The sequence below is a fragment of the Balaenoptera musculus genome, chromosome 11 (genome assembly GCF_009873245.2).
Source record: "Balaenoptera musculus isolate JJ_BM4_2016_0621 chromosome 11, mBalMus1.pri.v3, whole genome shotgun sequence".
NCBI classification, from domain to species: Eukaryota; Metazoa; Chordata; class Mammalia; order Artiodactyla; family Balaenopteridae; genus Balaenoptera; species Balaenoptera musculus.
This window is the reverse complement of record NC_045795.1, coordinates 21682680-21695612: the sequence shown is the minus strand read 5'-3', so window position 1 is coordinate 21695612 and position 12933 is coordinate 21682680. Positions and strand designations below refer to the sequence as shown.

General features: G+C 39.7%; 1 protein-coding gene across 3 annotated transcripts; it reads right to left on the bottom strand.

Annotated features, from left to right (window-relative positions):
* Positions 1–289: 289 nt before the first annotated feature.
* On the bottom strand, positions 290–11998 carry ZSCAN16 (zinc finger and SCAN domain containing 16). Of its 3 annotated transcripts, none has more exons than XM_036869569.1 (4): positions 11936–11998; positions 10888–11357; positions 9761–9899; positions 290–5149 (listed from the first exon to the last, which is right to left on the bottom strand). In XM_036869569.1, exons 2-4 carry the CDS (start codon positions 11272–11274, stop codon positions 4629–4631), a joined length of 1047 nt encoding a protein of 348 aa, XP_036725464.1. In that variant the 5' UTR covers positions 11275–11357; positions 11936–11998; the 3' UTR covers positions 290–4628. The 3 variants fall into 3 exon arrangements, with proteins under 3 accessions (XP_036725464.1, XP_036725465.1, XP_036725467.1); XM_036869570.1 differs by having other exon boundaries at positions 10888–11313; positions 11936–11995; XM_036869572.1 differs by having other exon boundaries at positions 4503–5149; positions 10891–11357.
* Between the last annotated feature and the right edge of the window lie 935 nt (positions 11999–12933).

Here is a 12933-nt window from a genome sequence, read left to right as displayed (position 1 = left end):
AAAGTCCTTGGCAGCACAGAACTTAGCCTCACAGAATTGAGGTGGTTTGGAACATAGTGAATGGGACCTACCCTGAGAGTGAGAAGATCTTGATCAGTGTTGTCCAATAAATAGGAATGTAATGTGATCCACCTATGTGGATGTAAGTTTTCTAGTAGCCACATTAAAAATGTAAAAAGACAGGTGAAATTAATTTTTAATGTATTTTATTTAAACCAGTATATCCAAAATATTATTTTAAAATCTAATATAAAACTTATTAATGAAATATTTTACATTCCTTTTTTCATACTAAGTCTTTGTAATCCAGTGTGTCTATACTTACTACACATCTCAATTCAGTTATTAAATTTTCATTGGAAATACTTGATCTGTATTGAGATTACATAAAATTTTGAATGGCAAAATTAGATTCCTATACCCGAAATACTCCAAACATACTTAAAGGTTTTCCAATAACTGAATTGAGTATCAGTTTTTAAATTTAAATTAAAGTGAAAAAATTTTAGTTCCTCAGTTGCATAGCCACATTTCAAGTGCTCGATAGCCACATGTACCTAGTGGCTAATGTATTGGACAGTGCAGATCAAGGATAAAGTGTCTATTTGTGGTTGGGTCAAGGGGCAAAGGAGAGGGTAGCAGCAGAAGTATGGTATAGAGGGAAGAAGAAGGTCTAGAAAAATGCAATGTAAGCTCTTTATGCAAGTCACACTTGCGGACAGATTCCTGTGGTGCTCAAAAGTAAGTGAGGTATGACTTCCTAAAGTAGACTACTTCTTTAGCATGACTGCTGCATAGATTTTAGGTACCCTGGGAATCATTTTGTGGGGTAGTAAAAGGGTCTAACAGTGCTAGTCATATATAACATTTCTAAGTTGAATCTTATTGTGTATGACGTGGAACGGTCATGGAAATCAGATTATTTTCCTATAGAGCAGTGGTTCTCAACTGGGCTGGCAGGGCGGGGGAGAGATTTTGTCCCTCAGGGAATATTTGCATCTCTTAAGAAATTTTTGCTTGTCACAAGTTGGGGCTGCTGGTATCCAGGGGGTAGAGGCCAGGGATGCTGCTAAACATCCCACACTGCAGAGGACAGCCCCCCACCGCAAGGAATTGTTTGGCTGAAAATGTCAATGAAACCAAGGTTGAGAAACTGTGCTCTAGAGGATTTGAGTAAGAAAGACTGAGAGATCTATTCTTTTAGAACCTTAGTCTAATTGCCTTGTGATATTACTAAGGGGAGAACAGGTTGTTTTGAAGCATTTCAAAGTTTCTAGCAGTTTCACTGTTGATGGACTTTTTGATTAGACTATAAAGAAATAATTTTATGCTCAGAATGAGATAGTAGACCCATTCAATAAAGATAACATAAATAATATGTGCTGTGCATGTAAGACTCGATGACTTTGGGATAAGCTGATCTGTTCACCTTTGTATGGCTGTGGTATATAACCCACTGTCTCAATTATAATTGATGTCAATATTAGAATTACTTGTCACTCTTTTCTTTCTGTATCACCATCTCTTATTTTCTCTTTGTTCCTTTCCCTATACCCTTGTTCCTTTTTTATCATTCTCTTTTTGTTCCATCCACTTCTCCTCTATCTTGTTTCCCCCCTCTTCACCAAGGCCCGTGCATACCTCCGACATCCCCTCCTACCCCAACTCTCATCTGTTTCCTCCCTTTATAGCTGTTGGCTCCTCATTCAAAATCACCAGTTTAACCACCATTCCCCAACTGTATCTGAAAGAACTACCCCCATACTCCCTTTAGGTGCCTCTTAAAATCACTGTCTGTTCTACTAGTTCATGAAAACTACAAACTACAAGTTGTTGCCTCCCTCCAAAAAAAAGAAAAACCCTCCAAAAAATTTGGGAGGAGTGATGCATATGTTTTTGACACAACTATTTGAGAAACTGCCTTCCATGTTTAGGGTTCTTTTAGAGCAGGTGCCATCATTCCAGGATGGCTCTCTGCTAGAACTCAGTGGTTCTGATTACGGTGTCTAACATATTACACCTTCTTTTCCAATAACTGTGGCTGTGATTGAACTCAGAGCTCTTCTTTCCAACTGCTTGCATCCTCACCAATTGTTTTGTGCGTTTCTACAGACTTACTAGGACACTGCCTAATCCTTCATAATACTAACAACTACTTAGATCTCCTTCAACCTCATGCCTCCTTTGCCTTATGCCAGCAGTTATCCCAGGTCCCACTGGACTTTCTTCTCTTGCCACTATCACTCCAGGCTGTCTCTGGCCCCAAATCTTTCTGTACCTCTCTGACTCTTATCCTTGCCCCTCTGGTCAAGATCAGATGGCGGACACTGTGGTGGCAATTTGGAATCAACACCAGACTAAAAAGGGTAGCATAGTCTCAGTGCTCCAAACTACTCTTCACTCAGACTTTGAGGGTGTACGACTCTAAGACTAAAACAATTCTTTATACACAACAGGTATTCAAAACTACTACCTGAATAGAATGTTCAGTCATACAGAGTACGTTAGAGGAAAATCAGTCTGTCATCGTTTTTATCCATTTGAGGAAACTTAATCTTGTGGTAGCCAGGATCATCTTTCTTACCATTGCAGAAGACTCTAAATTCAAGGATAAGATCAGAGACATGAGTTTCCCCTTTAAAGACTGTAAACAGCTTCTACACATGACAGTTTTTTAGCAAGACTGAAGGTAAAGGGGGAAAAGCTATCATTCATTAAGCACCTAACTTTATTTTTTAGATAAGGATGTTTCTAATACTAAAGATTTAATACTTTACTTTTCATGATCATTAAAAAATCCTTTGTTTCAAATGTTTTGAAATAGTGCTCAGATAAGCGAAAAAACAAGTATGAGTGTGAAACTTGATGTCTTAAAATATTTGTATCAGTTGATGTATACATTCAAAGTAAACTTAAATTTTTTTTTTAAAAGGAGCATTATGTTCAAAAGACATAGAAGCTCAGTTTATGGTGTTATGAGGAATGATTTAAGAGTCATCTTCCAATAGTAGTAGACACAAAATGATTCTGGTGCTTTTCCTACTCTCAAAGCAAGTATGTGTAATTAATGTCTTCAGTAAGAGATTAGATCACTTACTGATCATTTTGGTGATGGGTATTCCTAGAATCAGTGGTTCGTGGCAGTTTGATGGTGTTGTAAATTCGAATGTGTTGGCCTTTGGTCACAATTCCTGTCATGCTATAAAATTCTCAAACTAGTGATGTAAAACTGTCGCAAATACGTTCATGAAATGCTAATACATTCAGAAGCCAAAAGAAAAAGAAAAACTAAATTGTTCACTGTGTCTTAAAGTATTAGTGTCCTGAGAGTCCCAGTTTCTCACTAGTATAGGGTAACTGACAGAGGATGTTACCTTGTAAAGGTAATTACACTCTTTTTATAGAGATGAGGTAGTAAGTTAAGCTTTCAATTTTGATTATTAGGTTATTCTACTTACTTAATAATCATCTTTCTCCAATTACAATACACTCTCTAAGGCTGAAAAAGTACCACAAAGTTATTTTTACTAAATTACTTTGTTTTAAGGTGTTGTATTTTATCTCCTATTGCTATTACAGCCTCTTCAGGTATCTCTTTTGCTACCTTCCTGAACTCAGAATCATGTATCAAAGCTGGAAGGTACCTTACCAATGATTGAACAGCAATGTCCTTGAGAAGTTTCTGCAGTGATAAAAAATGGATCTGTGCTGTCCATTATTTTAGCTACTAGCCACACGTGGCTATTGAGCACTTGAAATGTGGCTAATGTCACCAAGGAACTGAATTTTCCACTTTATTTCAGTTAAGTTTAAATGTATATAGCCACATGTGGGTACTGGCTACCATATTGGACAGTGCAGTTCTAGACCAACCTCTCCCCATCTCCCTCAGTTTAAATGACCTGAGATTCAGAAAAGAAGTGACTTATCCAAAGTTACAGATCCCTAACACACTCCATCATCCCCCTTCCCAGCAGCTCCCACTGATGACTTATTGCTTTCCTCTCCATTTTAATGTTTTTCTTAGCCTGCTATCTTTTCTGGTGGTTTCCTCATTTTTTAATCATTGGCAAAGCAAAATATTCCACAAAATTATTATATTCCCTACTTTAAGATAAGGGATATTTAGGCCATTATATCACTAATGATGGGGAAAAATAGTATTGTTTTAGTTCTTAATTTCAAAAGCAGTTTTCATCTATTTTAACTTAATACAGCATACCTGGTGGGCTTCTATTATATCATCTGCACTTTACAGAATGGGAAAATGAAGGCAGAGAAAATATGAATGTCTTGCCTAAAGTCATACCCTGAGTGGTCAAGGAAAAAGGAGCCAGAGTCGAGAGGTAGAATTCACATCTTTCAACCAGGAAACATGGTTATCTTGGGCTGCAAGTGAGCAATGCTGGCAGTGGACAAGGCTTTCTGAAATAACTCTTAGTTCCTTCCACGAAACTGAACTACTTTAGAAATAAAAGGAAATTTTACTCAGGTAGATTCTCTGGTGCCAGAGAAATTTTTAATGATGATTGAGGCTTTGCCTACATCAGGATACTCAAGGTCTCCAAGGCAGATTTCTCTGATAACTAATTAGGCCTGAGTGTCTAACTTTTGTTACTTACACCATATTAGTAGAGCTTATTTGCTGTATGAATTCTTTGATGTCTAATAAGGGCTGAACTTACACGGAAGGGCCTCCCACACTCATCACATTCATAGGGTTTTTCACCTGTGTGGATTCTCTGATGCTGAATGAGACCTGTGCGCCCACTGAAATCTTTCCCACATTCTTTACATTTATAGGGTTTCACTCCAGTGTGTACTCTATGATGTCCAATGAGATGTGAATGTTGAACGAAGGCTTTTCCACATTCGTCACATTTATAGGGCTTCTCTCCAGTGTGAGTTCTCCTGTGTTTACTAAGGTCTGAGCTATGACTGAAACTTTTTCCACAGTCATCACATTTATAGCGTCTTCTTTCCCTCTGTTGCCATTCGAATCTGCCTTCACTTTCAATAGCATCTTTGGATTCAGGATACTGAGGAATAGCTTTGGTAAGTCTGTTGTTTATTTTCCCAAGGAATTCCATGTCTTTGGGTATATCTTCCTTCTGGGACAACTCTTCATTCTTAGTCTTGGTTTTATCATCTGTAACAAATTAACAGTATACAAACAGGTCCTATTCTAGGTTTAAGAAGCAAAAAGCCTATGGAATAAAGAACATGTAAATGTTAAAAGTGTGTTATAAAAATGAAAAGTCACATGCAATGCACAAATTAGATATTTGGCACCATCAAAACATATATTGACAATATAGGGAAGAAATTAAAGAAGAGGCCAGTAAGGAAGATAGCAGGATACATTATTTGTGAATAGATTATGAAGAGAGGAAAAGGCAAAAATGTGGACAAGGGGTTACCTGGCAATCCTGTGCAAATGCAGAGTGGTAAATGGGGACTACACACATGCCAAGGATAATTAAGAGGGATAAACAGGGAGATTAGAAAACAGATGGGGAGGGAGGTAAAATTTTGGGAGAAACATGACGGGTCTGAAACCTAGGTAGTAAGTGGGAGTAAAACCAAGTAAAAGTGACTGGAGAAGGTAATGGGATCAGGGGTCTGAGAGGAATATAGTGAGTCGGAACCATTAAAGGAGGGAAGTATGTATAAATAATAGTTAGCTAAAAGCAGAGAGAGCATGCAGCTCAGGATAAATGGAGGAAGATAAGCAGGAAGTGACAGTGGATGGTCTGGTGTATGTGCTGGGTTGAATCCTTTTTCTGAAACTAATGTCCTCCCTATCATCTCCTCCTGTCTAAACCCTAGCTTGGTGGTTCTCAAACTTTATTGTGCATCAGAATCATCTGGATGGCTTATCAAAACATTGCTGTGCTACCTACCCCCAGAGCTTCTGATTTGATAAGCCTGGAGTAGAGCCCTGGAATTTGCTCTTCTTGGTATGACAGACACTGCTGGTCCAGGGACTGCACTTTGAGAGCCACTGGCCTAACTGTTATTCAAGGTCCATCTCAAATGCTGTCTCCTCCAGGAAGTCTTCCCTAACCTCCTAAATCGAATGTGCTCTCTCCCTCTTTCTGATCCCCATATCCTCAACCCCAAGCTAAGCATAGAACTTGGCACATAGCAAGTACTCAATAAATATTTGTTGAGTTGAATTCTATAAGAAAATAGGTGTTTTGATGATTTGGAGGGAGTAAACCTATTTGGTCTTAATGCTGGGTGTCACCTATTTGGTTACGATGAAACCTCCATCTCAACAGGCCTAGGAATCCCAACTGTACAACAATCATTTAATCACATATAGTTTTCAGTGGTTCACTCGGTATGACGGAAGAAGCAGCAAGAGCTATTAGAACATTTCAGTGCCTGGGCTGGGTATGGAAAACACTGGCTCTGGACTGAGTGCCATGAACCCCATTCTTCATTGTCATCACAACGTCCCCATCCTACCAAATCTTCCTCAAATCTTACCTTCCTCCTTACAATATATATTTTTTAATCAGGCAATATATTTCTTAAAGTTTGGTTATTTGCTCTAAAATGATATTGTTTTGGAACCTAAATACCATATTATCTCAGGCTAGAAATTACAAGGACTGGATTAGAGCCAGAAAGTCCAGATATCAGTCCTGGCTTTGCTGATAATTATTTAAATGTTGGCAGATCATAACCATTTTGGTTTCCTTATCACCTCTGTGCCCTCCTCCTTTCCTATAGTTTGATCAGATGACGAAATGTATGATAAAGCATGTGTAAAAGTATAATGTGTGGCAGAAGTATTGCTAAGTTAGTAGGTTAATGATCATTAAGCAAATCACAGAAATCAGAGACACCCCCATACCATTAAGAAAAGTGTTTTCAAATATCAACATATTGGCTCCACAGCTTCTTTTACATACTGGAGTCACTGATGGTTGGTTTTCGGTGGCTTACTGATGAAGATGAATAACTTTTTAAAAAGGATACAAAGAGTTGGCACTTGTGGTCAGTTTACCACCTTCAGGGGAATCTACCAGTCCTTAGGATGAGTCTCTCTCCTACAACTTCAGGAGAAGTCTGGAGAAAAATCCCTCACCAGGACTTCAAAAGAATTTTTTTTTTTTTTAAATACAGCGTCAGTTTTCCTTGTTCAGCAATTCAAATTATAACCCTCTCCCTTACATCTGCAATTGAACAACATAAAGAAAATTGTATGGAAACTGTCAAATGGGAACTTTTCTCATCTCAGGGACCTGCAGTCTACTTGGCCAACTGGAGTTTCAGGGCTTTGTTTATGTATCTCTTCCAAGTGCCAGCTATTCCCAGGCTAATAGGATTCTAGGAGATGTTGTTTCAGAACTGATTAAATTAGGAGTATTTCATTTTAGCATCTTCTGCCAGGGCCATTCTTCCAATTTTATTTTGGCATATCCAAGAGTCCTTATCAGTTACATTCCAGATAAGCCCAGTCCTGCTGGTCACTGAGATGAGGGTATGTCCATAAAGACCATTTGATTACCATACGTACAACTTGCTTGACAGTCTAGAGGGAAAGAACAAGGTTAAATGCTGACTGAAGTGAAACTGGAGCAAAGTAGACTATCACTTACTGCTACCGGAGAGTCAGTGTTGTGGGTTAAGAGAACATCCAAAAAGTTCCCTTTGAAATACCTGACAGTGTGCTACAAAGAACTGCAAGACACTCGGTTCTCCAAGTTCTCTCATATGTGAAGATAATTCTGTATTAAGTGACCACTATTATAATTTCCAGGTATGTTTACAGAGACGAGTCCCATTACCCTATCCAACGGCTAATACTAATAATCTTGCTGATATGGATACAATGAAAATTTTAAAATGAGATATTGCATAAAAAAGTCTCTCTAGGGCTTCCCTGGTGGCGCAGTGGTTGAGAATCTGTCTGCCAATGCAGGGGACACGGGTTCGAGCCCTGGTCTGGGAAGATCCCACATGCCGCGGAGCAACTAGGCCCGTGAGCCATAATTACTGAGCCTGCGCTCCGCAACAAGAGAGGCCACGATAGTGAGAGGCCCGCGCACCGCAATGAAGAGTGGCCCCCGCTCACCACAACTAGAGAAAGCCCTCGCACAGAAACAAAGACCCAACACAGCCATAAATAAATAAATAATTTAAAAAAAAAGTCTCTCTATTTAACAATAAATTTATTTTAAAAGACACTGGCTTTTTGGTATATTATCACGATGGTTTTAAAAAATTGTTCTACTAGTAGGCAGGAGACCCAGTTTTCCCTCTAACTCCTTATGGAAACTTGGAAAAGTCACAATCACTGTGGGTATATCTGTTTAATTGTAAAATGAGGATTTGGACCAGATATTACATTCTTTTAATAAAGTTGAGAGGCATTTCTTCAAATGTATTTGTTGTGATTTCTGCAGGGTTTTTTTCTTTTTTTCCTTTGGTTTTGCTTTGGTGGTTTTGTTTTTTGCTTGTCTGTTTTTTGGCGGGGAGTATAGTGGTAGTGGGAACACAGATAAAAATTGTGTAAGATTGCCAGGGCTGTACCTTAGAAAAAAGTCATATTAATACTGTTCAATGCAGACAAAGTAGACTTCCTTAGAAGTCATAGGCCTCAAGGATAGCTAGATTTCATGAAGTATCTTTTGGTAGATTAGATTAAGAAAATACAATTCATATTTTAACTGTATAGTATTCCCTTGAAAGGTTATTTTGGTAGCAGCACATGTGTAAACCTCTATAATTTTAGGTATAGGAAGTGTGTAATTTTCTGGACTTACATTAACGGGAAGCAGAGTGAAACTGGTCCAGAAGTATTTGTAAAAAAAAAAAACCAGAAGGAAAGATATCTAGAATTTAAAGTTTTGCATAGATAAGCCATTAGTCATAATAATAATAATTCTCTGTGTTCTACGCAATAGAATTTAGCACAATAGACACGTTAAATTATTATTGCGACGTATTTTATAAGTTCGTGTCCTGTCTTCTCTCAAAGGTGAGGAGAGAAGCTTATATGGCTTCTCACAGAAAAGAAGTGAGGATTCCACATAGTTAAGCTTACTAAAGCTTATTAAAATAGTCTGCCTCGGGCTTCCCTGGTGGCGCAGTGGTTGAGAATCTGCCTGCCAATGCGGGGGACACGGGTTCGAGCCCTGGCCTGGGAAAATCCCACATGCCGCGGAGCAACTAGGCCCGTGAGCCACAATTACTGAGCCTGCGCGTCTGGAGCCTGGGCTCCGCAACAAGAGAGGCCGTGATAGTGAGAGGCCCGCGCACCGCGATGAAGAGTGGTCCCCGCTTGCCGCAACTAGAGAAAGCCCTCGCACAGAAACGAAGACCCAACACAGCCATAAATAAATAAACAAATAAATAAAAATTAAAAAAAAAATAGTCTGCCTCTTTCAGCTTCTGCCTCCTGATAAGGCAGGAGACTTAAGACTTGCTAAGACTCATTAACTTCTAAATGCCAAACTCAAGGGACTCTTATCAGTCCTCATCTTGTGTTCTATTAGTAGCATTGATTACATCTGGTGAACTCCTCCCCCACCCCATGGGCCAAATAGCAGCTTTTAAGTCTAATGAAAAACTGAAATATAGTTCTTTCCATGACAGGGCAAGGGTAGGAAGGGAGATAGCATCTTCCACAGTGAGGTGAAGGACAAGCAGGGAAACTTAAAAGGGAGAGGATGAAAGTGAGAAAGCTCCTCTCTAACCTAAGGAACCAGCTCTTCTCTCATAAACACAAACTCCTGCTCCTTACCATTCCTTTGGGGCTCCCCAGATTCCTGCTCCTGCTGGGTCTTCTTGTGATGGAGCTGGATAGTCAGTGACTCATGTGGCCTTCTCAAGGGGGCCAACTTGTCCAAAAGTGTGTCCTGTCTTTCTGAATTGGCTGGGACCTGGGAACAATGAAGTATGATTGGGCTTGCAAGGTAGATTTTGTGAAAGAACTGAAAGAACTTCAGAGAAAGATCAAAAGAAGCATGTGCCAGGGACCAGGGCCATAGAAAAGAGGACAAATTCTCATTCAATTGCAAATGGCAATAATGACTAAAAATGAAGAGACAGAGTCTAATCTATACAGTTCAGGACACTGGAGAATAAAATTCAGTGCCTCCAGCAGTGATCTGCAGAGGTCCAGAATCATAGTCTTGGGACTTGAAAGGTACCTTAAAGATTGAACCCAACTTCCACCAAATGGGGGCATTTCTTCTATAACCATGTGGTCCAATACGATAGCCACTAGCCAGATGTGGTTACTGAGCACTTGAAATGTGGCTAATGCAAATTGAGATATGTGAAGTGTAAAATACATTCAAATATTGAAAACTGAAATAAAAAAATGTAAAATACCTCATGTTTAATATTGATTACATATTTTTGGTTAAATGAAATATATTTAATTTCACAAATGTGGCTACTAAAAATTTAAATTACATATAGGGCTCACATTATATTTAATTACCATATATTAAATGTATATTTAATTACATGTATTAAATGTGAATGGGTCACAATTAGACCATGCTGTTCTGTATTATCCTTATTATCTACTTGAACCACACCTTGAAGGGGAGTTTTTTATTACAAGGTAGCCTCTTTTATGTATAGGTAACCGTGAATGTTAGAAAATTGTTTGTTTTCCTCTGATACCTTTTTGCCTTCCTACAGCTTCTCACTGATCCTAGCCTTCCAAACTGACATAGAATCAGTCTAGTGTCTCTTTTTACTTAGTCACACTTCAGTTATTTGACACTGGCAGTCAGTCCCTAAGCCTTGTTCTTCTCTAGGGTAACATATTAAATACCTTCAGGTGTTCTTTCATATGCTTTTGCTTTGGCTTGGTCTATACCCTGATCTCTCACAGCCAAATGACCGCCCCCTTCCCACCTGCTTTCGAGGTTCATCAAGCTCTCTCTCCAGATCCTCCAGCACAGTCACCGCCTCCTCTCCAGTCTCTGGATGGTGTGCCTGCACCCATGCTTGCAGGTCCCTAGGGAGAATGCTCAGGAACTGTTCAAGCACCAGCAGGTCTAAAATCTGCTCCTTTGTGTGGCATTCTGGGCTCAGCCACTGGTGGCAAAGCTCCCAGAGCTGGGTAAGAGCTTCACGGGGTCCAGGTGCATCCTGATAGCAGAGCTTCCTGAAGTGCTGCCTGAAGAGTTCCCTTCTGTGAGGACTGTACTTTTGTGAGATGGAGTCCTGTCCCCCATAATGGTCTGCCTTAACTATTAAAAGTCCTTTTTGTTCCTCAGGTTCCAGGGATGTGGCCATTCTGGGCTGTTTTTCAGAAGATTAATCCTCTATCTGGAACTGATTCAAGGAGAATCTCTTAGAGTCTTGTCTCAGAGAAAAATCTGTTACCATAGAGAAATGACAAAAGCTGCTGTGAACATAAACACTGATAAAGGGAAGCAACCAGAATTGAGTAGAGAAAACCGTCTGATAGGAGGCTGTAAATAAGAACACTGAAGCAGGAGCATGGATTTGAATCTGGGCTGTTGTGTAGTTTAGAGCAAGTTACTAGATCCTCATCTGTAAAAATTCTCGTGTTTCTCATAGGGTCGACGTGTAGATTAAATAAGTATGCAAAGTCCTTGGCCTGAGAGCAAGCACTAAATAAACGCTAAGTATTAACAGCGTTGTTAAAAAGCTCTTTCATTCCACAACCTGAGATGTACGGGTCCCTAGGATGCACTGGTTGTGGGGTACATGCGCCAACTCAGGATGGGGGTTAGATGAATGCCCTCGCAGAGCAACTCGTAACCAGTGTTCCCTTTCGCTCCGTTCTCCCGGGATGTCGGCCCAAGTCCTCTCTCGTAGCTATGTCTGGAGGGAGGGGACAGCCTGTGAGGGGGAGGTGTGGGGAGACAGTTGCTGCAGACCACGACTGTGCCCTGCCCCCTCCTCCACCCAGGAGCAGGGAGAGACTCACCTCGCGCGGAGAGGTACAGGTGCGACAGCTAGCGTCTTTTGAGCGGCCCGAACAAAGGTTAGACTCAAACCGACCAATCGGCGCTGGGTTGCTGTCAGCTGGGCACTTCCGGGCCGCTCTAGGAAGCCTCGCCTCGGTGGCGTCTGCCGGGCTTCCCACCCTCAGCTCTAGCCCGCGGAGGACCCGGTTCCTGTACATTTGACTGATGGGACTTAGGCGCCCGCAAGCTGGTTTTTTTTGGCTCTTTAAAAAAAAGTTTTCCCTCTCAAGATTTTTTCCCCCACTTAATTATTAAGTAAGTAATATGGGTATGTAATGCATTCACATGGTTCAATGTTTAAAAAGAATTATAACCTATAGTGGAAAATAATCTAAAAAGAATATAGGTATAACTGAATCACTCTGCTGTACACTCGAAACTAACACAACACTGTAAATTAAGTAAACTTCAGTAAAAAAGATTTAAAAAAAAAGGATAACTGGCCCCCGCATCTAGATTTGACAACCGTTTTTCGTGACATATACTATATCATCCCATAGGTATATTACGCAGGTTTAGATTCCCTCACCTTCACCCCCAAATACACGCACCCATACACAAATGGTAACAGTTCTGCAACTTGTTTTTTTTTTTTTGCCTCCTACTAATTGATTTTGGAGATTGTACATAAAGGGCTTCTTCCATCTTACTCTTTTTTAAAAAGAATAATCACATAGTATTCAATTATGCCATAATTTATTAATAATTACACTATTGATGGTCAAGTATGTTGTTTCCATTCTTTTATTTTTCAAACAATGCTGCAATAAATTACTCTGAACATCATAATTTCTTGTGTGTAAGGATATACCCATAGTATATATTCCTAGGAAAAGATTTACTAGAGCACAGAGTAGGGGCATTTATACTTTTCTTAGTGCCAAATTACTAATCATAGAATGCATCTGCGATGTTTACCTATACTTGCCAACACAATGTTACAAAATATTTTGATCTT